The sequence below is a fragment of the Protopterus annectens genome, chromosome 7.part0 (assembly GCF_019279795.1).
Source record: "Protopterus annectens isolate FY-2018-M chromosome 7.part0, PAN1.0, whole genome shotgun sequence".
Taxonomy (NCBI): domain Eukaryota; kingdom Metazoa; phylum Chordata; order Ceratodontiformes; family Protopteridae; genus Protopterus; species Protopterus annectens.
Genome location: NC_056739.1, coordinates 775613437 through 775640998, shown reverse-complemented (window position 1 = coordinate 775640998; position 27562 = coordinate 775613437). Strand labels below are relative to the sequence as shown.

General features: G+C 38.8%; 1 protein-coding gene across 4 annotated transcripts in view; it reads right to left on the bottom strand.

The window, feature by feature from the left end:
- The window catches only part of LOC122806683 (E3 ubiquitin-protein ligase ARIH2-like), a 200915-nt gene that overhangs the window by 10432 nt on the left and 162921 nt on the right, over positions 1–27562 (bottom strand). Inside the window, exon 3 of one of the 4 annotated variants that reach the window (XM_044077302.1) lies at positions 3927–4911. The exons of 2 other annotated variants lie outside the window; for them this stretch is intronic. In XM_044077302.1, the coding sequence (XP_043933237.1) occupies positions 4474–4911 (438 nt within the window). In that variant the 3' untranslated portion in view covers positions 3927–4473. Of the gene's footprint in view, positions 1–3926; positions 4912–27562 lie in introns of those variants that run through there. One more of the 4 variants, XR_006365537.1, reaches the window with a different exon arrangement.

The following is a 27562-nucleotide window of genomic DNA, read 5'->3' as shown; positions in this document are numbered from 1 at the left end:
TTTCTTACCCTACACCCTCATAACTTTCCTTTTCTTAATATCTATGTAGTGAAATGTTATCTCATATACACATTACTACCACGGTAAAAAAAAAAAAAAAAAAAATATATATACTTTTTTATTATTTCTTTGTACAAATACATTAGGACATTTTTCTCCTTGTTTGCTACTATCATAGTTGTAAATTGCATATATTGCCTAACTTTTTTTAAATTCTAATCTTGTATGGTCTATTCTGTATTAACAATGTAATATTCCATTGGAGCTTTTCTCCCCGGGCCTCTACTGAAAATGGACATACATCCAGTTAGACTAGCCCGGTCAACAAATGTAAAATAAAATAAAAATAAAATAAAATAATAAATAATAAGAGAACAAGACAATACTAAATATATATTCTAAGTGACATCAGATTTAAAAATCACAGGAAATATTTAAAACAGCATTGCAGGACAGTCTTAAATAAATAAAGAAAAATGCCTAAACTAAGCTTCACTATATTCCTGACTAAATCTAAGAGAATTACTATAACCTAAGAACTTACTAATAGAGCAAGGCAGATGTGGTGAATGGATCTTCTACTTGTTGGCAGGTCCAAGACAGAATGCAGAATGCTCTGTCTAACTAAGAGACCTCAAATTAATATCTAAAATATTACTGCTGGGACAGTTTGCAGAATTACATCATTTCTTGTCATCTGACTCCTAGTTCCCAGGCCAAACCACTGATGAAGCTGGCAATATTTAGCATCTACCTGTAAAAATATACAGACAAGGGCTTCTCCTCAGATCTTTGGCAGATGCTAGAAGTCATAAAACAATTGCATTCCTTCATGTTTTCAAGACTAGTAATTAATTCACCCTTAAGACAATACAGATGGTTTCCTAGTACAGACATTGTGTCTTTTGCTGCATTGAAAACTGAAAGATACAATCTTTTATGGCCTAGCCATAAAGTAATTTAAAGTCAGTTGTTTTTCTAAAATTTACTAGACTGAGGTTAATTTCCTGTATCTCAGTTTCCGCTATTAAAATATATACATTTAAATAGTTACAATAGTGCATGTACATTTCTGTTCTTTTCCAGCAGGGCACACTGTAGTTACATTTCAAACAGCACTTTGCAAATAGCTTTTCAACACACACATCTGTACAAGCAGTGTGATATACATGACATACAGTTCTAATACATTTGTAACACAAGCATCTTGTATAAATCATTTTGATATTCACCAATGACATATAACTATTTACAAAATTCCAGCTAGCTGGGCTGGCAGTATCTCCTTTTGTCACACAAGGCATTAACACATTTTTGCAAAAGCACTTGTTACCGAATTATATGATCAAAGAACACCTCAGGGTTCATATTTCATAGAACTGAACATTCACATATTTGATGGTGCTACTACATAAAGAACTTAATTATACATATATGTCTCTGTAAATACTAGCGTAAAGATGTAATAAGTACTGTATAATTTGTAAAAGAACATTTTAAGTAATAATATCATATGTGAGAATTATGTGGGATAGTTGAATACACTTCAGGTAAAACAATGTTCATTAAGGCCATATCCACACATATCCAGATAATAATACATACACTTGGCACATTGTAGTAAACATGTTTATTCTTGTAAAGACTGTATGTATAAAGTGATGTGTTCCTGTGCTCCTATGTCCTAGAATCCCTGTTCATGTTCAGTCCTTGCAGTGTAGATGTATACATTTGTGTACTATTGTATTTGAGACTACATTTAATTTTGACAAGAAAGCCATTTAACAGCACAAGCCCATTTTTCAGTAGTACCCTCAGTAGGCTATCACATGACATGGTAGCATACCTCTCAACCTCTTAGAGCAAGACATTTTCACAAAGCCATAAGTAAAAGTGAGACCTAGACCCAAAAATAGGATCAGTTTTTATATATTGCTCTTACAAACTTAGAAAGTTGATAGAATAACAGGTTTTGCATGAACATGACTTTTTGAAGGGTACAAAGTCTGAAACTCAAATGCCTGTCATTATTTCCTAACTTAAGTGTTTAATGATTTGCTACTAATTTGCTAGAAAACCACAATTTTATGAAAAAATGGACTAAATATATGAGTCAAAAATCTTGACATTGTGCAAAAATCTGTACATTTGAAAGGTATGCATGGTAGCTATGGACTACATCAGTAGCACAAACTGCATTTTAAGATGTCTGCATGCTTACTACTATGTCAAATATGAGTAAAAATATATTGAAGCAGTGATAATCTTTCATAAAATAAAAATCTTGTTTTGAGTGTGCTTTTTGTTTAAAAGTATGGCACTGCATAATATCTAACAGCTTTTAAAGCTATCGTAGCTTCTGCCTGTATCTCAGTTTGTGAACAGCCGTGATTAAAGTTAACATTGTCTCTTGCTAGAGCTTAACAGTGCATAGAGGTGCTTAACAAAAGCTAGTTAAGCACCTTACTAATGTCGGAAAAGTGCCTAACAAGTCTGTCTTTTTCCTGATTTGGAAGAGTAATATTTTTGCTTCATGCACTACAAAATGTTTAAATGGAAGAAGATCGACCGTAATGGCAGTAGGTGTTGTACTGATGGAACGATCAATACTCAATGGTTTATATTAGGAATCATTATGGGAACATGTTGCTTTTGATGTACTTTGTGAGATATAATGTTAGGTGTACAGAACAAAGTTAAATGAATTGTGGATGACAAAAAAATAACAACAAAAAACTGATGACTTGGGCTGACAGCAGAGGAAACTTTATAGAAATGCAAGGTCATACATTTGGAAAAAGCACTGCATATAGCAGTTTAGTGGCTACAGACAGTACAACTGAAAAACACAGTATAAGGTAAAAGGTTTAGGGTAATAAATTTTCCTGGGATGAGTCAGCAAAAGCAGTTTGATAATGTAGACACAAACGTAATCGGATGAAAAGACACATTGCAAGAGGTAATGATTCGAGATGCGAAGAGGTAAATATTCCATTTTATACTCTAGAGTACTTTGTTAACTTAGTGAGGATGATAAAGAAAAGAACTTTAAAGAAAATACAGAGGTGCTAAAAAGGTGACACAGTCTTAGAACAAATGGTATTAATTTAAAATTGGGTGTGAGGAAGTACATTTCATAGGAAAAGTATAGGTCAATGGAATAAACAATGTGTAGTTAGTAGAAAAACATGAATTCTTCATAAAGTGATTGCAGAGATGGCAAAGTGTGCCAGGTGCATTTTACTGCTATTATTGGACATGTTAGGCAGAACTCCAGTCTTTTTTGTCTGAATTTAGTAAGTTAAGTTGTATTGCCAGTATCTAGCACTCCTGCCTTCCATGATGCTGTAGCTGGTGACCATAGTGACTCCCTCACCTTGAATGAATGGAAACACATTCCAGGTACACACTGTATATTGCAGTGAGATATTGGAGAAACGCATAGTTTATGCTTCTGGTGCTGTTGATACTGCTTTCATTTTGTTGTACATTCCATGTGGTCACTGGTCAGAGCATTGGTGTACCTTTAATAGAAACAGGAGCCTAGGCATTTTCTACCCTTTATAACTGTTCTTCCAACACATTCTAGGGAATTGTTTCACTATCACTATAGTTCTTACTCCCTATCAAGTACAGCATCTTTTGTCAGTGTAGTCTTTTACTCTTTTTCCCTCTCCCTGGCCAGTTTCTCTAATGTGGTGAAGTTACACTAAATCTTAGCCATGGGTCTATATTAAATTCTCGAAAGCCGACAATGTCGAATCTGACATTGTCGACACGAGAATAGCAAAACTGCGGAACATCAAAGAGGTAAACAGAAATCTCTGTAAGGGGAGATTTCCATTTACTTCAATGTAGCGTGGTCTCGGAGTTGGTATATTTAAGTAGCAGGGGTGTGGAGGGTGCAGGGGGGCTTGTCCCCCTGCCTACACCATTTAGTTTTTTTTTGTTTTTGTTTTTATTTTTTCGGAACATTCGATGTTTTAACAGTTCGATCACTAAGGGTCGACCTTTAGAGATTTGAACTGTTAAATATTCGATGCTCCAATATAGACCCCTTAGCCACATACCTGTTAAGTAACACACTGTATTCCTGCTGATTTATCATTAGTGTACCTGGGTGTACTAAGGTGTCATGATATAAAATATCAACATAGCAAGCATATCACAGTAGAGAAAAACACTAAGGCTGGCACCAGTAGTAGTAGTAGCTGATGACTTGTCAACTGGCTCGTTTCAACACCTGAAACTGACAGCTGAAAGAGAGTCGTGACTGATAATTTCAGAAAGCCTCCTGTTATCATGTACTTGAATTCTAAAGTCTGCTAATCTTATAATAACAAGGCATTACAGCCATAGCTGCAACATTATGTACAGTTAGTAGAGATTTCCTGTGCTGTTAAATAGATAATCACTGGTTCCACATTTGTAAGTCAGCAATTTCTACAGGAATGCTTTTCCTTATAAATGTATTTATGTCTTTGTCAATGTCTGCCTGCCTGCTGGTTCCTTTTCACAAACCAATGACCAGTACAAGTCTCCCCTGGCCTTGCACTGTTTACTACTGTCTAAGCAGATGAAACAAAACTGATGACTGCAGCTCTGGCATCCAATAAACTTGCATCCACTGGAGTGTGTAATCAGTGCAGAGCATTTAGGGCAGGCACGGATGGAGGGGCAGCCATAAACATTACTGCCCTGGTCCAGGACTATAGGACAGGATAAAAGGGTATAGATAAAAAGGCAGTTTTCTTTGTCACAGGTGTCTCTTGCAGTGCTAGGGCCACACCATTCCCTCCGACAGGCATAGCAAAATCGGTATGGTGTAGTTCTTCCTTCAGAACAGATATGGCATTCAACACAAAGGTTTTGCTTTTCGTCTCTCTGAAGTGGAGAATCACAGCGAGGACACTAAAAAACAAACAAAAAGATTTTCATAAAAGAAAAAAAATCAGCATTTGTACATCATGTCCCATAAATATACAAATAAACATGTTATTTTTCTAAGACAGGTACATGGGATCATACCAATCAACCTCATAGTTGAAGAATTCTGGAGAAAGCTAAATATAATGGAGGGTCAAGGGGCCAAAATCAAAGACAGGTTTTAAATGCTGCTCTTATAAACTAAGAACATTTCTAGAATAACAGGTTTTGTTTTGTAAACAGCATATAGAGAGGAAGGGCCAAGCAAAACTAGTAATCCCAAATAAGGCTCTTCAAGACCACTGATAAAACAAAGGCGGAAAAATAAAAACAGGCATATAAACGCCACAAACACACTGCATTTTTGTCAGTAATGACTTCTTCCAGTGCATATTTAGCCTAAACATAACCTCTTATTTTTATAACACTCACGGTCAATGAACCATCCAAAGAATATTGAAAATCATTTAACAGCAGGAAATCTGTTATTTAACCCCTTGTTATCCATTTAAAATTCTATCATATTTTCTATTATTTCTAAAAAGGAAATGCATACCAAATTGCCAAAAACATTAAAATACAAAACCTCCTAAAATACATAACATATAACATTAGCACCATTTAATGTAGTAGTTTGTGGTACTTAAACCCCAGACTTACTATGTACTATTATAGTTAAAATTGTAGAAATGTTAAAACGGGGACATGACAATATGTCTTGTTCTATTTTGTCTTGTTTAATCTCACTCCTACAATTTTGCTGCCCTTAACTTGAGTACTGGGGCTAGATAAACCATATCATTTAATCCAGGGGGTTTATAGGCCTCCAATAAAATCTGCCAGTAAACCTTCCTGTATTATATTTTGGTCTCCCACGGTACCCCTCTCACATCAAAAGGAATAGATTCTAAAACAAAAAATAGATACCCTGCTCTGGGACAACTTAGAGTGTGTTTATATAAGACATTCCTTCATTTTTTTTACCTGACTATCATGTGTATGTTCGTATACCCTTCTTTTTAATTTTCTTTCGGTCTTGCCCACATAAAATGCTGGGCACTGGTTACAACTAGCTAGCTAGCTAGTATCAGAAGAATATAACGTCTGAAACGCAAATATCTGTCATCATTTACTGAAGTAATTCCTCAAAGATTTGTTATAGAGAACCACAAATTTTATTAGGAGCAGACCAGAAATATTAGGCAAAAATCTGGACACTCTGCAAATTTCTGGACATTTGAGAGGTATGCACAGGATTATTGTAATAATACCTAATGAATATAGCAATGCACAACTACAAAAAAAAAAAAAAAAAAAAAAGTAAAGAAAAACACCAATGAAAATAATATATACTATCCTAGGGATTCAGAATGAACCCTACTGTTCGCATTAAGAGCTTCATTAAAAAGGACCTGTTTCTGCTGTGTGGCAATTTGGGACTCAGAGACACATTAGCAGCAATGAATAATGACCCGTCCACTAATCTGTATGTCTCTGAATCACTGTTAACGACTGCGAGTGCAAATCAGATCTTCTTTGAAGTAGTTAGGTGCCCACACCTCCCATCATTTACTCTCCCAAACACAATGCACACATTCAAGCACACACACACACACACACGCACACGCACACGCACACGCACACGCACACGCACACGCACACACACACACACACACACACACACTGCATACCCATACCTGTCCCTGTGTTATGAGAATGACCCCGATTTTCTCCTTTTTTCTGGCCTCATAAATCACTGATGGTTGCAGTCATTAATACCAGACATTACAGTGTCACACTTCATATCCTTCAGTAAATCTATGGCAGTGCAACAGCTGTTATAATAGTGACTATCTAATTTGTAGGAGGAACTTTGTCCCACCATTAATTTTAGCTTTGTCTTGATTTCTTGCACTACAAGATTGAGAGATAAACCTAATGTTTCCTGTCCCACTCCCTTGTAAATAACAGACTGTTGCAGGCATTAAATAATTCCTGAGATAATCATTATATGTTTAAAGAACCCTGCTGCAGTAACTTCTCAATTGCTCCTATGAAGACAGTGCAGTGCATTAATGCTGAGGTCTTTTGTGGGAAGTGTGCAGGGTTCAAAGCCTTCTGCCCTTTGTCCTTTATGTAGTTTCATTTTTTAAGTCTTATTTTATTTTACATTATATTGCTGTTGTATACTGGTGGCACAGAAGACCAATGTAAGGTGCTCTACTTATAGTATCCTTAGTATGTAGTGGTTCGCCACACCATTTTTTTTATTAAATATCCCAGTTGTCTAGTGTTCCCCCCAACCCACATCTTATAGTTACTCTTGGTGGCTAGTGGTTCCCTACTGACCCACATCTTTAGAGTTGCCTCTTGTGGCTAGTGATTTCCCCTAACCTACATATTTAGACTTATCCCCGGTGGTAAGTGGTTCCCCCTGCCCACATTTTCAGAGTTATCCCTAATATCTCCTGCTCTCTGACCCAATGTTGTAGGCTTTGCACATAAGTTTATGAGCGTGTTGAAGTATGACAACCATCCCAACCCACCTCAGTTACACACACACATGCACAAAATACCCCTTCACTAACCCTCTGACTGTGACCTCCCATGCAGACCCACACAGTCATACATGCACTCACAAATGCAGCCCCTCACATATACAAACACCCACAGCTCTAACAGTACCTGACCACTAAATGCCCCAGAACATGCACTGAATGGCCATGACTGAGTGTGTTACATAGATGAGTGAGTCTCTGAATCGCTCAGCTGTATAATTGCCTCCCCACCGGCAGTTTCGAGGGAGAGCATATGGCTAATTAGTATATGCCTCTCTAACAGACTGCAACTTTGCCATGTAGCAAGGCCACTAAGGCAGCCTACCACAGTGCAGTACATCTTCATTTTGCAGCACCATGGTAGGGCTGTCTCAGAATCAGAAATTGTTAATACAAGGTGTACACCTCATGTACACCTCACGGTAACTTTTCTGAACTGGGGTTCAATATGCAATATACAAACACATGCACCAATTGCACGACTACACCACATTCGGAAACACAGAAGTTCCCCTAAGCAGTGTAAAGCGGTCATAGGTGATACATGCTCCAGACATACATTTTCCTTTAAATTAACATCAGTAAACAAAAAGGTTTTGTAGGAGTCCCCTCCCCAATAGCCCCCCTTTGGTGTACTGTAGCATGTTCAGGATTGTAGACCATGTTATGTTTGGTGTACTGTAACATACTCAGGATTGTAGACCTTGGTGTGTTTGGTGCACTGTCGCATATTCAGGATTGTAGACAGCGATATGTTTGGTGCACTGTAGGATGTTCAGAATTGTAGACAGTTCAGGAAGATTTCTGACATCCCAGTGGACAAACCTACAGTGTAAAGTTGCTTTGTTACTTGGCTTGGTCTGGTGACAGGAATATCCCCCACATCATGTATGACTCATAGCTGAAGATATATACATACATTCACAGGCATTTGTTTCAGTGCAGCATGACACCTATGCTGGAAGTCAAGGCTTATTAAACAATTTCAAAAGATTAATTTCATGTTTTTTTCATATCTTTGAGAACTTCAGTCGCACAATAACTATCAAGCTTCCATCTTGAACAGGCTACTGACTAATATGGTCCTTCCAAGGATGAATGCCTACTGGCTTATTCACTTTTTTGAGAGACAAGGGACAGGTGCTGGCGATGGTCTCATCATCTGCTGTGAGAGTTGGGACTATTTTGTTTTATGTGCCTAACTCCCTCTCCCTAGCCATCAGCCAGTTCCACTGAAGTTTGCTAAGAGCAGTACATGCATGCTTCACTATGTGCCAGCCTCATGGTAGCAGTTATCTAGGTCCTTCTTTTAGTCAAACCCATCTCCCTCCCCCCTTCCTGTGTACTGGCTGAGCTGACATTGCCATCCCCCTTTGCCAATGGAGTTGCCTTTTCAGGTTTTTCTGTGTGAGTTTATTTGTGGTTCCCCACAGCTGGTCCTCATTTGCCTGTCTTTATCAGTGCATGGTCAGCAAAGTCTAAGACCTGTGGGGAGCCAGCACAATCTACATAATGGACACCCCCTTTTTGTTCTTCTGATGCCAGCACACCAGAAATCAGAGTGCACCTCAGTGGACAGAAGTAAGTGTGCACACCATTGCATCAGCCACTGCTGATAAAGCCACATTCAGTTACAAAGGCTGCAGGACAATAGTAAAGCCCATCCTGCCAGCCCCTAGGTGAATGAAACCATCCTAAGGAATGTACATTCATACAGGCATACCAAGATAACTCGTGGTCTGTTCAGCCTGTGCTACACCTAGACATTATGAAATAAGAGCCCCTCACTCATCTTTGTTGCATTTATCACTGAACCCAAACCCACAGCAAACAGACTAATTTAAAATGTTCAGTGTCACCCACCGTCTCTTTGAAGCAGTATTTCCTTAAGCCTGCCTTAAGCCAATCCTATTCTAGGTGCCACTTGTTTCCCCTTATCCAGCAGTCTTTTGTTTACAACTGTGGCACTCTCACCTTGCTCCCTTTTAATGCACTATATCCAGATTCCATACCTCTTTCCTTTCTTATAGTGTCAACGTGTCCTGCTGTTTAGGTCCCTACTCATATGTTACTACTTCCTCCACTGTTCTTTTCAGTACTGTTTTGTTATTCTGTGATGCATTCATGCTACCAGTCTAATTCTGTTTTCATCTGCATAATTAGGAGAACAGTACTCAGTAGTATAAGTATATACTTACAAAAAAACAAAGTAAAAAAACACCTCCACAAATCAACACCTTCTCCTTGTCCCTCGGTCAATACTTCTTCCAAAAAGAATTGGTAAAACACAAGGTAATCACAAACCAGAACAATAAAAAATTAAATAAAAAAAATTCTCATTTTTTATTATTCTGGTTTGTGATTGCCTTTTGTTTTACCGATTCTTTTTGGAAGAGGCATTGACCGAGGGCTAAGGAACAGGTGTTGATAAGTATATACTTACCAATGACCTGTACAATATGAGGTTGTGTCAAGCATCCCCAGAATCCAGTGCAGCATGGCATTCATTTTGACTTTGTCACTATACCTTCTTTCGATTATAGGCGGCTAAGTTCATTGACAACAGACTTATTAGGTGATGAGTGTATTTATATAAATTTGTCTAAAATGTACAATTCATATAAATTGCATTATGAAGAAACACAAGTATCCTTAGAAGGTCATAGTAAAGGCTTCTGGAAGGAAATTACAAATCTTTTACACAGAAGAAAGGACTTTAATTTAGTTATAAAGGCAAAATTGTTACCTCTTTGTTGGTATAGGCTGATTGCTCTGCTAATGGTCGAACAAAATTAATCTGATCTTATTTATTCATGGACATTTGCACCATTAATGATTGCTTGGATTCAAAATAAAAAACAGCACTTTTTTTTTTAATTAAATAAGTGGCCTTAGAGAAATCCTTGTTTTTTTTAAGGTTTAGCAGCTCAGGTGGCCTGTTTACCAAATTATTCTGGGTTTGCAATTATTTCATCTTTGAAATCATTTTGCATATCATCAACACTTCCCTAAAATTGAGATTCCCCTCCCCAAACCCTAACATTCAAGGTGATAACAATGATATTGCCACCCAGTTTAATGACTATTTCACTTCCTCCATCCAAAAGTTATTTCACAATTTCCCCACTACTACCACAAATACCCCCAAAATACAAAACTGTCACCATGAGACCAACACCCAAATCTCTCTTAAACCAGTTCCAACTAACCTAATTCGTAAAGACCTTGCCAAATTGAAACCCACCTGATAAACTCCCCGATGATTACCTCAGGATTGCTGCCTCTGCAATCCCTACCCTATTTCCAAACTCATCAGTAGATCCATAGCTGAACACACTGTACCCGCTCTGTGGAAAATTTCTTACGTTGTCCCCCTACACAAAGGTGGCTTGACAGAACTTAGTAATTATCGCCCATAGCTATACTATCACCCCTATCAAAAATCTTAGAAAAATGTGTATACACTCAACTACTGAATCATCTTCTTCAATATAACCTGCTAGCAAATTCCCAGCATGGATTTCGGCCAAACAATAGTACCACCTCTGCCCTTATACCCTTCACTGACCATGTCAACCAACAAAGAAATCTCGGTAACTTAGTATCTGTTGTCTTCCTAGACCTGTCAAAGGATTTTGACATGGAAACTCACTACAAATTACTACCGACTCTCTCTGAGCTCAGTCTGGATAACTCCTATCTACTGTGGCTTTAAAATTATCTGTCCCTCCAGCAACAAGCTGTTAAATGGCATAACTCTCTCTTCCTTCTCCTCCCAGTGGGACAAGGTGTTCTGCAAGAATCTATTCTTGGTCCCTTACTATTTTTCATCTTTCCTCTAAACCAGCAGCAAACAAATAACCCAAAAGACTTAAAAATAAAATAAATACTGTATCAGTACAATAAAACAAGCAAATTTATTAGGACACAAAGCCAGTAGTTAGCGCTTTCGTCTCCTCAGTCGGAGACTTCTTCAAACTAAGGCTTCAACACTTCTCACTGGATTCAGTGTGGATCCCCTTGAAAAGTTGCTTTTGTAAAAGGTAAGAGATGTTTATTCCAAAAGTTTAACATCTACAGCGTTATGTTACATTGCAAGTGCAAAGAACACTTTCACCTTGACAGGCTTCTTCAGGCAAAAAACCTGAAGCCGAAAGCTTGAAGAAGCCTGTCTAGGTGAAAGTGTTCTTTGCACTTGCAATGTAACATAACTCTGTGGATGTTAAACTTTTGGAATAAACATCTTTTACCTTTTACAAAAGCAACTTTTCAAGGAGATCCAGACATCCTCCAACAATACCCTTATCACAGCAGTAACTCAAGCCAAGCTACTAGGTGTAACTATTGACCAAAACCTAATATTCGACAAACATATATCACTAACAATTGGCAAAGTTCATAAAAACTAGGTTCACTCTACCTCACACATGAATCCCAAATCATTATCTCTGTACCCATCTACTCTCCACCTTACCATATGCTACCCCAGTTCTAACTGATCTAAACAAATCTGACTTTCTGAAACTACCTGCTACAGTAAAATCTCAAAATTTGCAACCATTGCTGTTTCATTCTCACCATTACCTCTCCCTAAGACAAGTAAGATGGCTAGAATTCCCTAACCTACTAAAATAGAATCAACTTCTCGACCCATCAACTGCTATACCAACGAAATAAAATACCTACCCTCTCTGGTCTGCTCACCTTCCATAATACTGCGCTTCAACTAAGATCTTCCAATACCACCATACTGACTGTTACCAATTGCTTACATAGCTCAGGCCATTCTCTTTATTCCTATGCAGTTGCTGAAGCCTGTAATTCTCTACCCCCTGACATTAGATGTCTAAATAGTAAACATACTTTCAAATCCCTACTAAAAGATCTCCTATTCAAAACTTGGATATGTTCCTGTACAGAACCAGACTAATTTCACCTGTTCCTGACTTTCAACATCTCTAGATCACAGGTGTGCTGTGTAGTTTCACTTAGTGCATAGTACTGTGAACCAGGTGTTTAGGCCACCTTTATAGTTATGATTTCTAGTTTATGACCCTGTTTATCTATGGAAACTTCTTTTTGAATTTATGTTCAAGCAATTGTATGTTTGTTGTATAATATCTTGTTTAATTTGTTTCTCAATACTCTAACCAGTGTCATCGCTGCATCATTTGTAAAACCCTGATTTTACTCCTTTTATATGTTCTATGCTCTTTGTACAAAATAGCTATGTTTATATAATTTTTTATTATTTTTATTAGTTTTTTTATAATTTTGTACTATGTATCTGGAGCTTTTCTTCCCGGGCCTCCGCTGAAAACGGTCACCTTGTGTCCAGTCAGACAAACCCAGTAAACAAATGGAAAATAAATAAAAAATAAATACAATTTTCCATCAGAATTGAAAGACAAACACTGCACATATTCTCCACCCCTGCCACACACACAGCTTGTTAGCATTCCTCTTAAAAGAGTCCCCTAAGTGCCACAATTTGAGTTTGGCCATTCAGCCATTTTTCTGCCCATTTCCCCATTCTGGGTTCCACCTCACATCCTTTATTATTCCTGTATATTTTCTGAGATGCTTGTTGCCATAGGCCTTATCAACGAGTAGGTATAGAACCTCCAGAGTTACCTGTCCACTTCAGTGATGGTTCCTCGTGTACAGGTCTGCCCTAAGCATGGCTAAACTATGGAAAGGATTCATAGAGAACATTGCAGGAGCACTACACAGCCTGCACCAGTGAGCTGAGGTGTGCTGCTGTTGTAAGAAATTTGTACTCGTACACATTCCCACAAGTACAGCATATCATTAAGTTTGAATCTGCATGATTGTTAATCACTCACCTGAGTAGGTTTGCACTGCTCAGTTGAACACCATACCAACCTCATTACGAAATAGTGGAAGACCTGCAGACCACACAGAGGCACAGACACCACCCCCCACAGACAGTGACAGACACATAGACAAACAGCCACACTCTCCCATATTTCCATCCTATGCCTAGTGAGATCAACCTCAGCCTGACCGGTGGATAACATAGCATGCAAAGGCCTTAGCAACTCGCTAAAGTGTTTAGCTAAAATCTCGGCCTTACACTTGATTGTTCTACTGTTAAAGTCAGTACTGAATAGGTATGTCCTGTTTTGGGTCCAAAAAAGTAGAACAGGAGGAGTGAAAATCTTGGTGTGGTATCTGCTTGCCACAGTGGAGGCAGTTATTAACGTTTTCTGTCATTAGTCAAGAAACATAACAGAAGTTCTCCAATAGGATACTTAGCTTTAGACGTCTTCTTTCTTTGGTGCAGAGCAACCGATGCACTGACTAGCACTCTTCTTTGGGCTCCAATGGCAAGAAAGAACTGAGATCATGGCACCAGCTGACTCCTTTTATACACAGATGTCTTGACATCAGTCTGGGCATCTGCTGGCTTCAGGAGACGGAGAAAATTCTCTGGTAGTTGGGCTGGCCAAGGGCTTCCATAGGAAGAAATCCCATCAGTTATTACTGCAATAGTGAAACACAAAGAACATCATGACCAGTACACTTTTATTATGCACGTATTACTAAACACAAAACCTTTTTTTTATTTGCACTTATATCTTCAGTCCCTTCATTGTCCATGTCCATCTAAACATTAATGACAAACTGGAAATTATGCTTTGGGTGCCCCCACCAATTTGCCATAGTCAACAAACTTCCTGTCATTCTTAGAAACCTGTTTTGGAAGCACAGTACTCTTGACTACTCTGCATCTAATGGAAATGATATGTTACATTTCGATTTATTTCCTAATTTCACACTATTGCTGATCTTCTTCATCATCTCACCAACCCAACATTAGTCTCTGGTTCAAGTCCAAGGTACTCCTGATTTTTCCAGTTAGCACCTGTGCTTTTTCTGTTGCTTGGTCATTTTTCTTTGGAACACTGGAAATGTGTTCACTGGAAAATTCTCGTTACAAGCTTCGTTATTGTCAGAAGAAAGAGAAGCAGTACTCCAAACATTCTGTTGGCTAAACTGTTTTTCTTTTCTTTTCCTGCTTCGCATCCAAAAATATTTTTATCACCCAGGAGGAATATTCTAAAGACAGTTGGATGTCGCATCTTGAATCTTTCAGCTGCCTCTTAACATCCCAATTGCAGATATAAACTTGCTTGTGTTCTGTCTGGAGTACAGTGAATAATAATTTTCAAGTACTTTGGTGTCTGTAATTTTAATATTTTCCCTTCTACCACAATGCTCTAGGGAGCAACTCATTCTGGTGATATGAATGCATCTTTACAGATATAGGTTTTGACTGCTTTCTCATGGCTGGATTTGGAGCATGCCTACAATTTACCCTTTCATTTAACAAATCCTGCTGTGAAACACCGGTCCAGTTGCTTATTTGTACTACCGTAAAATTAATGCAGTCCTTCCAGTTTCTGTGGTACAGCAGATGATCACAGGTTTTCTCTGTGTGCTCTGTCTTCTAACTTCAGCATTTTTGAAACAGTTTTTTCTTGACAAGCCTCTTACTCAGCCACTCTTTCCTTCATTTCATCCTATGAGTTTTACAGTTTTATCACCTCTTCTGAATAATTACATAAGCTTCCTGTATTCTTTCCAGCCTTCTGTGATTAAACTTTATATATTCCTCCAGTGTATCATTATTTTAAACAGCTTAGAATGCATTTGATTTATTTTTCTCCTCTGTGTTACTAGAAGCTGTATATTGTACCAAAGCCGAAACATGAACTGCTTTTTTGCTGAACTTTTGCAAGGCTGTTCCCCACCAGAGTTTTTTTTTCATCTTCTGCTTATCTAGTTTATTTTCTCTTAGTTTATCTAGATTTCTTCTTCGGGTCATAGGTTCATTGGAAGTTGCTAAGCTTAAAAGCCCTTACAAGCCTATCCAAAATAACCCAATTTTACTCAATATATGGCCCCTGGGGCTAGAGGATGACATATATTTGTGATTGTGCATTGAGTACCTTACAAACTGCACCTGTCCACAAGGAACATAAGCACTACCCCAAGTGTGAATTTGTGATTCCCTATCCATTGATCCAAACTGCATTTGCAGAGGGCCTGAGAATGGCACTGCTTAATGGGAAGAGGAAGCCTGTTTCAAAAGAAGGGGCAGTCTTTGAAACACATCTGTCTCTCCAGCATGTTTTCTTTGAGTCGCTAAGTTTAGATCCCTAGATCAGATGACCTTCATGGTATTTGACATGCAAGTGTGTAACAGCTCCATCTTAGCTGGATTTGTGAGTGCTTTGTAGGTCAGGCATAGGACATCCCTTAATAGTCAGTGGGAGACGGAATAACAGGATAAGACTTTTAGTATGTCTACATAGGATATGTTGTTTCAACCTGTATTTTCTTTGTAAAGAGCCTGTGAGGTCACTCTAACTGCTGTAAGTGCCTAGTCAAGTGCATTCCAAATGGTGCATTGTATTCAGTTATTGCTCTAATGAGGGCTGAGTACAGCAGAACTATAATTTCCTTGGATCTGGGAGCCATGCTTTTACTTACAAGTTGTGCCACATAGAAGGACTTCTTCACCACTGTGGACACATGGCAGTCAAAGTTCAGGCTACTATCTGTGTACTTAGCTCTGTCACACCTCTGAGTCTACTCTTAGGGGTGTGCTACTGATGTTGCAGTTTGCAAGGGTATTTAACTTCCCAAAGGCTATGATAGTGCATTTTTTCACATTTAGTGTTAAGCCATGGTTCTGGCACCAATAAAGGTTTCTGATCTAGACCCTCTTGAATGATATCTTTATCAGTGGGGGGATTCGGTGATTGTCTCCAGCTTGCAGACATTAGCAAACTTTCTCATCCAGAGGCCTTCCACTTTAGCCTTGACTTCAGAGAAATATATTCTGAACAGGAGTGGTCCCAGGTCTAAGCCCTGTGGCACACCACTACTAACTGGCTGCTTGCTGGATCTGGACTCACCCACTTTAACCACATGTGTCTTGTCCATGAGCCAGTTAGCTATCCATCTGATGACATAGGGATTTATGTCGAGCTTTGTGAGTTTATTTATAATACTGAGTGTGGAATTGTGTCAAATGCCTTGGTCAGGTTGAGGTAGATGGTATGTAGTGTTTTACCCTTGCCTCATCCATGGTCTTAGTGACCTTCTCAAAGAAATCCACCAGATTCAGTAGACATGACTTGCCCTTGACAAAGCTGAACTGGATCTTGTCTAGCATTTGTAGGTCCCTTATGTCATTATTTATCAGGTCCATGATTAGTCTTTCCATGGCCTTACATATAAGACTAGTCAAACGTATGAGTTTGTAATTTCCCTTGTCAGTAGATGGTCCTCCTTTATGCAGAGGGATGACTGTTGCTGTCCTCCACTCTATTGGGATGAAAGCCAGTCTGGAGGCTGTGATTAAATAAAGATCCTAATGGGCCTGATAATTCCTTATTTAAGCTGTTTAAGATGCAACCTGGTATATTGTCAGGCCCCACTGAAACCATATTTTTAGCTTTAGAGAGCACAGTGGCAACCTGTTCTTTGATAATAATTGGTAGTATAGCAGTGGAGGTTATTTCTTGGGGAAAACTGGGGGTGATATCCACACAGTGTAGTGACCACCCAATAACTTCCTTTTATCCAAATTGGCATAGAAATGTATTCCCATGGAATTATGAGCACATATTTGCAGCTGAAGTTGAGAATTAATTTTGTGTACAATAAGTGTTTGCTTTTTAATAGCTTTTGTGATGAAAGAAAAAGATTTAATGTGTTTTCTCATTTTTAATTTGTAGTAGAAAAGTTGCATTATTTACTTACAACAAATTAATGTAGTGAATTGTAGAGAAGTAGGATTTGGTTATGTTCAACAGATGTTTTTGTTGTGAGTTTCCAAGACAGCTACACTATAAAAGTAGGTTGATTAAAGTTCCCCCAATGTGAAAAATCAAATTGATGTGAAAAAAGTCAGTAAAAGGTTATTTTATTTATTTATTTTACATTTGTTAACAGGAAAGATCCGACTGAACCAGGTCCATTTACAGCAGAGGCCCGGGGACAAAAGCTCCCTCATTTAGTTTAACAAAATGAAACAACATATATATTTTAACAAAACAATACACAGTTTCTTGTTAGGAGACTACAGTTATCCAAACATTGAATTACACCTCTAAAACTGCATACGCTCAGTATTTCCTAGATTATATTAATATCAATATGTTGAAGCAAGTTATAAAACTACTCAGTAGAGGATCTAATAACCTTCACCTTGTCCTTAACAACCTAGCCACCACCTATGACCCCCCCCCCATATTTTATCATTCCTGGTTAAATGTGACTACAAATCAGTCATCTTCAGTCAGCCCTCATTGTACCCCCCCCCCCAACAAATGAGAATGTATTCAACAACTTTTGCAGGGGAACCTACTTATGCAAGACCTCATAAATGGACCATATTGAGAGGCCTGCCACTTTCTGCTGTGACTTTTTCCAGCATGTAAACAGCCACATACAAAATCAATATCCATCTGTCCTAAATATAAAAGAAAATTTAGGAATAAACCACTCTGGTGGAACACCAGTATTAATCAACTGTATAACAAAAGAAGGAAAATAATGAAAGGTTGTAAGCAATACCCATCACATTTCCTCACGATTACAATGAAACGTGCAGGCAAGGAGCTGAATGGCACTCTGAGTTACATGAACATGTAAAGTAAAAGCTTATGGTCGCTACAGATATCAAGGGAAACTACAAATGTTTTAAAGTTATGTCAGGAGTTTAAGGAATAGTCTGACAGTTGCCACAGGGGGTTAATGCTGTGAGCTAAGGGGTTTAATTCCCTCAGCCCTCGTTTGCCTTCTGCATGACCTTGAGCAAATCACTTAACCAGACAGTGCTTAAAGCTTACTGAGAATTTGGGCTAGGCTCCTAAATGTTCCCTGAACTACAAGCCCTAGTAAATACCTATGAAGTATAATAAACAAGAATGCATTGAGCTCATCCATAATAATATCACAGCTTCTGATCCAAACGATATAGCCAATACATTTGCAGATACATTTAATACTATTTCTTCCACCTACCCATATTGCTGCCCCCTACTATCCCTGAACATTTATTTTTCCTAAAAGCACCTTGAAACTGTGACACCCATGCAGTGGACCAGTAATCAGGGAGTCTCAGTCCTCACCACTAATACCAGTGAGGGGCGTGCACATTGGGAAGGATAGCAAGTACACACACAGTAAAGTACAATTTCCTGTAAGAGCACACAGAGATCACAGTCAGTCTGGGGCTGGTTTCTCGCTTTCTTTCCAGATCTCCAATAAGACTCCCCACTGGCACAGCTATAGGGTACAGGTCTCACCCTAGTGGTCAAGCTAAAACCTCCAGCACCCTCTCTGTCCAACCGGTGCTTTGTGTCCCTGCCCAAGTAGCTGACACACACACACACACACACACACACACACACACACACACACACACACACACACACACACACACTTTGAGATATGAGTTACATACAAACGCACAGACACTCCTGGGGAAGGCTGGCACAGGTTCTCCAGCTATGCCTCCTTCTCTGCCCAGGCTATAAGGTAGAAATCACTGCCACCAACTACTAATATCAGCTACTAATAAGGCCATTACCAAAGGGTGTCCAATTTTACTGTGCAATATTATTATTATCCAATTAGTAACAATGACGAACAGCAAGGCTTGTTGAAGTGGCTTGGACAGTATCACTATATACATGCAATGCACTCTAGAGCTTAACTCTACACAAAACAGCCACAGTTGAAAGGTTTAAAAATATTTAATAATAAATAATAAAAGCACAAGACAAATCTCCTCAATTCAATACAGTGCTAGTCAAGAGTTCAGACACACGAAAATTCTTAAAATAATACTGTAGAATAGTCTGACATAAATACAGAAAACAGCTAGTCTAATCTTACAATTTCTATCTATGTCTAAGAGAAACAGTATTCTAAATAACTTCCATACATACAGAGCAAAGGCAGAGTGCTGGTGAGTAGATGTGTTCAGGTTCAGACAAAATCCAAAATGCTTTAATTCTCTCTCTCTGAGAAAGTCTTAAATTGATAATACATCACTGCTGACTCATTTTAGATTACATCATTCTTTACACTTCTCTGGTTTAATTTCCCAGGCTAACGGAAACTCAGAGTTTAACATATCTTTGTAATCTTGCACCTGGCCAGGAAACCACAGCAATAATATGCATTATACATGTAAAATCTAGCAATTAACTCTGGTCTCAAAACAATAGAAAGAATTTGCTGGTTCAGACATTCTGTCTCCGAGCTTTGAGATCAGTCATACAATGCTTGACTTATCAGCTTTCTTCCAGCAGAGTGCACAGTGGTTAAATTTTTGAAGCTCAGTATAACATATAGTTTAATCATAACATATAGTTCTTTTTTACATTTGTAAAACCAGCCTGTAGATTATATTAATATTTACAAATCACATAGAATAATTTACAAGATTCTATCTGGCTGGGCTGGCAGCCTTTCAGTTTTTCACAGGAACAACACTTAGAATCCTTGCTGAAGGCTTAAAATAATACTGCCATGGTACAAGGCAAATGCCAGACTGCATCCCTTTAGTGCCAGTTAAGCACTATCCAAGCTTCTACTAAAACAGTTCAACTTCAATCTATCTAGAGAGTTTGTGTTTCATGCCTGGAGAAAAGCCACTGTGATTCCCTTACACAAAGGTGACCTATCTATAGACCCAGGTAATTATAGGTTCATTATCCTCACCAGTCTTACATGCTCATAAGTAATAACTAGGCATGCAGCCCAGGAGACCATGAAGTACCTAGCCCAAATTCCCTTTATGCAGCTAGAGATCCAGATATCAGTTAGTTTGGTTTTGTGTAGAGAATGTCCTGTCTCCTAAACCTAGTAAGCTTATTTGAAAAGGTTACACATTCTATGTACAGTGGTCAAATTATGTATGCCAGTCTGGCCTAGGCTTTTGACACTATCCCATGTGTTGACATTATTGAAAAATTAGATAAACCTAATGTAAACCCTATGTTGCCTGCTAGAGTACAAACTGGCTATCCAAAAAACCCAGGTTGTGAAATTTGCTGCTACAGTCTCTAAATCTGCAGTTGTAACTGCAAAGTGCAGGGATCAATAATGCACCCTGTCCTGTTGTTGGCATTTATTTTTCAGACATCTGAAAAAATATCCCAGAAGTGTAGCTGACCACGTTTGATGATGGCTGCAAGCTGAACACTGTTATTCACTCATCCAGTGATGCTAAATAATGCCAGCAAGGGTTGAAATATGCACATAACTGGTGTTATAAAACTGGTTTCTAGTTAAATGCAAAAATGTGCAGCATAGTAGCCATCAGCAAAAAATAAAACATCAGCATCTCTGGATGAGCACCAAAACTCAGCAATCTCCCTACAAACAGAGCTGAAATATCCACCTGCACCAGATTCAGGCCCCAACTCATGCCGTTTCTGTTTGAACAAAAATACCTGCAATTATCATATATCTGGACAAATCACCTAACCCAAACATCCACTAGCTAAAGCTCCCTTTACTGCACCCCATTTCTCTACCTTTCCATTTTTCAGCAACCAGCCACTCGTGTAAATATGAACATATTTTACCATCAAGAAAGTCATTGTTTAGTCTTTCAATACCTTAGCCCATTTTGTCATAACAAAACTTTTCTGCACTGCTGTAATATATTGTTCAATTTTTTGTATTAAATTATCATACTGTCAACTATTCACAATGACATTATTCCATCTGTACATTTTGTTTCCGTTGTGTATGTCTGCTTTTCTTATTTTTCTTATTGCACTTTTATGCCCAGGCCGAGTCTGCAATTGGTAATTTCTGCTGAGTACTTTACCCCACTAAACAAAAAGTAAATAATAAGTAAATAAATAAACAAGTAAATGCCTTCCCACCTCATACATTATGTATGATATTCTTTAGGCAGACATGGTCGTAACAGACCTAGGTGCTTATGTGGACAAGTCTCTCTCTCGCTCTCTCATTTGTTCATCATGTTTCCACCATACTCAGGAAATCTTAGTGTCTCGCCTAGTTAAGATCCAAGGGAATATTTTCACGATACAAAGACCTTATCCCACCTCTCTTTTTTCCCTTATCAGACCTATTATCAAGTACAGTGTCCCCATTAGTATACATAAATCCAAGCATGTCTGTCAACTGGAAAGGCCCCATAGATTTTTAACCAAGCAAATTAAAGGTTTTAAATCTTTTAACCAAGCCAATTAAAGGTTTTAAATCATTCAACTATCTCAGTAGATTATCATGCGTCTCCTTATACTGAGTAGCCTACCTACTGCCCCAAGGTAACCTGTGTTTCCCGTTTCAAGCCATTAAAGATCCGGTCCTATTTGATCTCCTATTTCTTTGGAAAATGGCTCTACAAAAATCTGCACTAGGGACTGAAATTTTAGTGACACTAGAGGAAGAAGTTACTAATGCAGTGTTTTCACAGCCTGTGGAAAAAGTTACCACTACAAGTTACTTTGGCTGTCTTTAAAGATAGTATTGATTATTGGTTTGGCAGACATTAATTTACACCAGGGTGATAATGTATGGCTCTGTTTTATTTGAGACATGATCACTGAAAAGTACTCAAAAAATGGATAACAAGAGCTTTTAAGTGTGTTTCATGTAATGCTGTCTGATAATTGTTTCTGGAATACTTCTCTAAGTATTTTTTTTTACAGTTAAAGCTGATAAAAAGTTACTTGATAAGTGAAAGGTTTACTTTATTGGTTTAATTATTTTAATAGTATGTCTGTTTTGTCATTGTAAGAAATTAAACAAAAAATGAGCAATAATGGATAGTTATATAGCATGATGGGGATTTATTTTTCAAAAGAATGTCAGCAGTTCTGTTTGCATTGCAGATAAAGAAATCCTGAATTAATTTGGTTATTAGTAATAGTTCTTCACAACACATTTAGATCCATGTCAAACCTTTTTCTTTTACATATGATTAATTTATAATTCAAAATAATATTTACTGACAATATTCGAGTTTTCCGGTCAAACCATCTTTTTTCCATTCTTAACAAACCAAAATAAAATGCCTTTCTTAAAGCACCAAGGCATACATACATTACATTATTTTTATAAAATTTGTGCCTTAATATGTTTGCATAGGGCATGTGTGACTCCATATAACATAGCGGAAATGTTATAAAAGGGAGATAAAGTATGGGTATATGATTGTTTTATTAAGGAGAATGGGAAGAGTAACAGATACTTTCATGTATTTATTTGCTTATTTATTGGTTTGTGTATGGATTGGTCATGGGACCCTTTTGTGATGCCCGTGCCCCGGCCTAGCAATCAAGGAGCCAAAATCCTCACAATTAACACCAGAGAGGGCATCTCATATATGAGGAAAGGATAACAAATACACACAGTAAAGTGCAATTTCCCTTAACAGCACACAGAGATCACAGTCAGTCCAAGGCTGGTCATTCCCTTGCTCCTCAGGTCCCCAATAAGACTCTCCACTGGCACAGCTATAGGGTCTAGATCTCAGCCTAGTGGGCAATCTAAAATCTCCAGCACCCTCTCTGTCCAACCAGTGCTTCGTGTCCCTGCCCAAGCAGCTGACACACACACACTTTGAGATAAGAGTTTACACAACCACACAGACACTTCTGGGGAAGGCTGGCACAGGTTCTCCAGCTGTGCCCCTTTTATCCAGACTATACGGTAGTACCACCTGCCATCCCCCAACTAATACTTATCAGCTACCCAAAGGCCCTTAAAAGGGTGCACAATTATTACTGTGCAATATTATTATCCAATTGGTGGTATAGCCCATGGCTAAAGCTATTAGAGTGGCTTTGTACAGTTTTACCAAAGGCATACAAGTACTCTAAAAAGCTTAAAATATCTCTACAAAAACCAGCCACAGTTAAAAGGTTTTAAAAATATTTAATAATAAATAATTAAAACCACAAGACAATACTTTCTACTACACAGTCAGTGCTAGTCGAGTTCGGAGATCACACAGAAATTCTTAAAATAAATCAGTAGTACAGTTTTGACATCACAGAAAAACACTTAGTCTAATCTCTCCAATTTCTAGCTACTTCTAGGAAAAAACACAGTTCTAACATACTACTTATATAAAGACAGCATAAGGCAGTGCTGAGTTGGATGTTCAAGACAAAAATGCTTAATGCCTTCTGGTTCTCTCTGTTTAAATTGAAACTGCAGTTCTAATAAAACATTACATCATTTCACACTTTTGTGGTGTTCCCAGGCTGACAGAAACTGCATTTATTTTCTTTTACACTTAGAGCAATAAAGGACATTCCACATGTAAATTCTAGTCATTAACTTTAGCCTTAAAACAATAGGCAGGAAGCCTTCATCTAGTCAGACTGGAGCCGACTTTAGAATAAATGGTCACAACATGCTTTTACTGGGTCAGTAAAGAGCACTGTTGCAATATTTTTGTAACAGCATTTTTTTTCATTTAAGACAACAAGCCTGTGATTTACATTCATATTTACAAATGATAGAATTATGTACCAAATTCTATTTGACTAGGCTGGCAGCCTTCACCCATCTCTACCAGTCTTCACACCTTTACAGCCACAACTTGGACCACAAGGCAGCAACATAATACAAGTAGTCTGTACAGTGAATAATAAACATAAAATATAGTGCGGCTAAGAATTAAAAATTAATATGATTTATGAGATCAGTGTGAATAGATACACTTGCATCAATAGTTGCAGTATATGCAAAATCAATATATTCACTAGAGATTATGAAGCCAGAACACCATAGGAGTCTATACTGGGGCTAGTTACTAATTTTAATCATGCATTCAGGCTCCTTGGAATAACTATTCAACTATCTTTAATGTTCCAATTTCAACATGCACTTATTTTCTGCAAAAACTTTTACTTGGGACTGTTCTTTCTGCAGCAAGGAAAATTGTCCATAAAGACAGAAAATAATTTATTTCTCCAAGTTTTAAGGAAAAAAAATAGGCTGGAGTTTAAAAAGCCTTATGCATGGGGAAGCCTTAGCATGATCATTTCCTCATCTCATTAAACCTTTTCAATTTTTAAACTGACCTTCTGCTCACACTGTTGAGGCCTCAGTGCAGATGGTGGTGTCATAGGAAAAGCTTCATAGTAATGCAACAGAATGGGAGAGTTAGCAGCATACTGTCCCTTGGAAATGTCAGGGAATAGCTTAGAAGTGAAAAAAATTACTATTGGTAGAATGAAAGCCATCCAAAGGTAGTGGTCACTCATTCACTCCTATTGAAGCAGTTGCTATAAAGTAAGTTCAGTGAAGACGTGAATGTAGTCAGGTGTTTTAGTGTGCATGTTTGTGTGTGTGTGTGTGTGTGTGTGTGTGTGTGTGTGTGTGTGTGTGTGTGTGTGTGTGTGTGTGTGTGTGTGTGTGTGTGTAGAGTGGGTTGATGTGTGTATGTCTGTGTTTGTGCATGGGTGTCTGAAGTGTGTGTGTGCGTGTGTGTGTGTGCATGTGCGTTTGCGTGTGTGTGTGCGTGTGTGTGTGCATGTGCGTGTGTGCATGTATGTGTGTGTGTGTGTGTGTGTGTGTGTGTGTGTGTGTGTGTGTGTGTGTGTGTGTGTGTATGGGTGTGTGTATATGTATGTGTGTGAGTTTGTGTGTATGTGTATATGTGTGTGTGTGTGTGTGTGTGTGTGTGTGTGTGTGTGTGTGTGCCCCTTTGCCAACACAATGCATGGACCATAAGAGAGAACACCATCAGGTCTAACAACTCTAGTATGTGATTCAGAGACAAGTTAATGAGCTGATAATGGGGTGTTTCTCTCTGCCACTATAGCTCTCTGTAAATCACATTTTCTAACCATCTCAATAATTGACCTACCTGTAGTGGACAACTACCGCAAGTAGTGAGCTACTTCCTGAAAACTAGGGGTGGTCCTCAGCTGCTAAGGACAAATAGCAGTTCAATATTTATCATGAATGTATATATATATTTTTAAGGTATACTGATACATAAACAGCTGTTAGATGTTCATCATTCCCATTGCCTCAGTAACATTTTGGATTATCTGTCAAGGTGACCCAGTACTAACTAGCTTTCAAAAGCTCAGAGTCCCCTCCCTCTATTTCCTGTGACAGCTGATTGCCTGAGAATATCCTAAGAGGGAAGCATAGGTCTCAACCTCTTAAGAGGTCATTGTGGAACACAAACCTTAGCAGTGTGTGGCAAACAAAAAGTGGAACACCTTATTTTTGCACTGTGGAAAAACATGCTATTGCCATGGAGCGTGGTTGAACATTTGTAAAATAAGACATAGTAGTGACTTTGTGGCTTTCTCAGTAGCAACACACCATGAGACATTACTGAGTTGTAGCTATTGAACACATCTTACAGCAACCTACATTTCATGGTCACTAAAATTAGTAGTTGTGACAAGACTAATTAATTTAAAGGCTTAGTAACGGGGGCAATCAGAGATGCTTAGAATATTACTATTAAACTGAGATGTTGACGGAATAAGTGACTGCACATTTTCTGAAACAACAAGGGTATAATTCATCACATTTTCTCCAAAAACAAAAAATCACCAGTTGTAGGAAGAAGTAAAGGAACAGAGCTGACCTTTTGGAACTCATACAAGCCAAAAGGAGTCACAAAGGCTGACTTCTCTCTAGCACTGGGAGTCAAGGGCACCTGCCAGTAACCTTTGGAAAGATCAATGGTTGTAAGATACTTAGCCCCACCCAGTTGCTGTAGGGTCTCATCTGTCCCAAGCATGGGGTAAGCATCCGACTCTGTGTGACTATTTCATTTCCTGTAGTCCACACAGAACCTAGTGCTGCCATCCTTTTTTGGCACCAGCACCACTGGGGAGGCCCAAGGACTGTTGGACTCTTGAATCACCCCTACTTCCAACATCTCCTGTACCTCCTCCCTCAAGGTCTGTCTTACTCTCTCTCAGGCAGCCTATAAGGGGCCTACCTAATAGGCCTTTGGGGTCCTGTACCCACCTGGTGCTGCACCAGGTAGGTGCATCCTGATTTCCCAGTAAACATGTCCCCAAATTCCTGCAACACTGCTTGGATTTCTCAAACCTGGGTAGGGGATAGCTGCTGGCACATTGCTACCCCTTCCACTGAGGTGACAGCCCGAGCTTCACTGAGGAGGTCAGTCCCCAGATCTCCCTCAGACTCCTTCTGCAATCCACTGCAAATGCTCAGCACAAGGGCCTCCCTATCACGGTAAGGTTTCATCATGTTAACATGGTACAATTTGTGCCCCTGCCATCTGCCTAGCAGTTCCACTATGTAGTTAACATCACTTACCTTTCTTACCACCTTGTAGGGTCCCTCACAAGCTGTTGCAGTTTGTTGTGTCTGACAGGAATGAAAACCATTACCTGCTGCCCCACAGCATACTCTCTAGCTTGACCATTCCTGTCATACCACACCTTTTTCAGTTGTTAGGCTTCTGCCAGGTTCTCCTGGGCCAAGCTCATGAGTTCCCTGAGCCTTGTCCTGAGGTTTAGGATGTATGCCACAACAGACTCCTTGTGAGACTCGCACTCACCTTCCCACTCATCTTGAATTAAATCTAGAGGTCCCCTAACCCGATGCCCATACAGCAACTCAAAGGGTGAAAAACCTGTGGATTCCTGGGGAACCTCTTTGTAAGCAAACAGATGGGGCAAATATTTGTCCCACTCCCTCTTAAACTGATCTGCAAATGCCCGTGGCATAGACTTGATTGTAGAGTTTAACCTCTCAACAAGACCATTAGTCTGGGGATGGAAAGGGGTGGTCTTCATGTGCTTCATCCACAGGACTTCCACAGACAAGCCAGCAGATCTGACATGAAATCAGCACCTCTGTCAGTCAGTATTTCTTTTCGAAAACCTACCCTGCTGAAAATCTCTAACAAAGCATTTGCCACCTTCTCTGCCTCAATGGAGGACAAAGCCACTGCCTCAGGGTATTGTGTAGCATAAACCACTACCACTAGGATATACTTTTTCCCTGTGGAACTTGGGGTACTCAGAGGACCC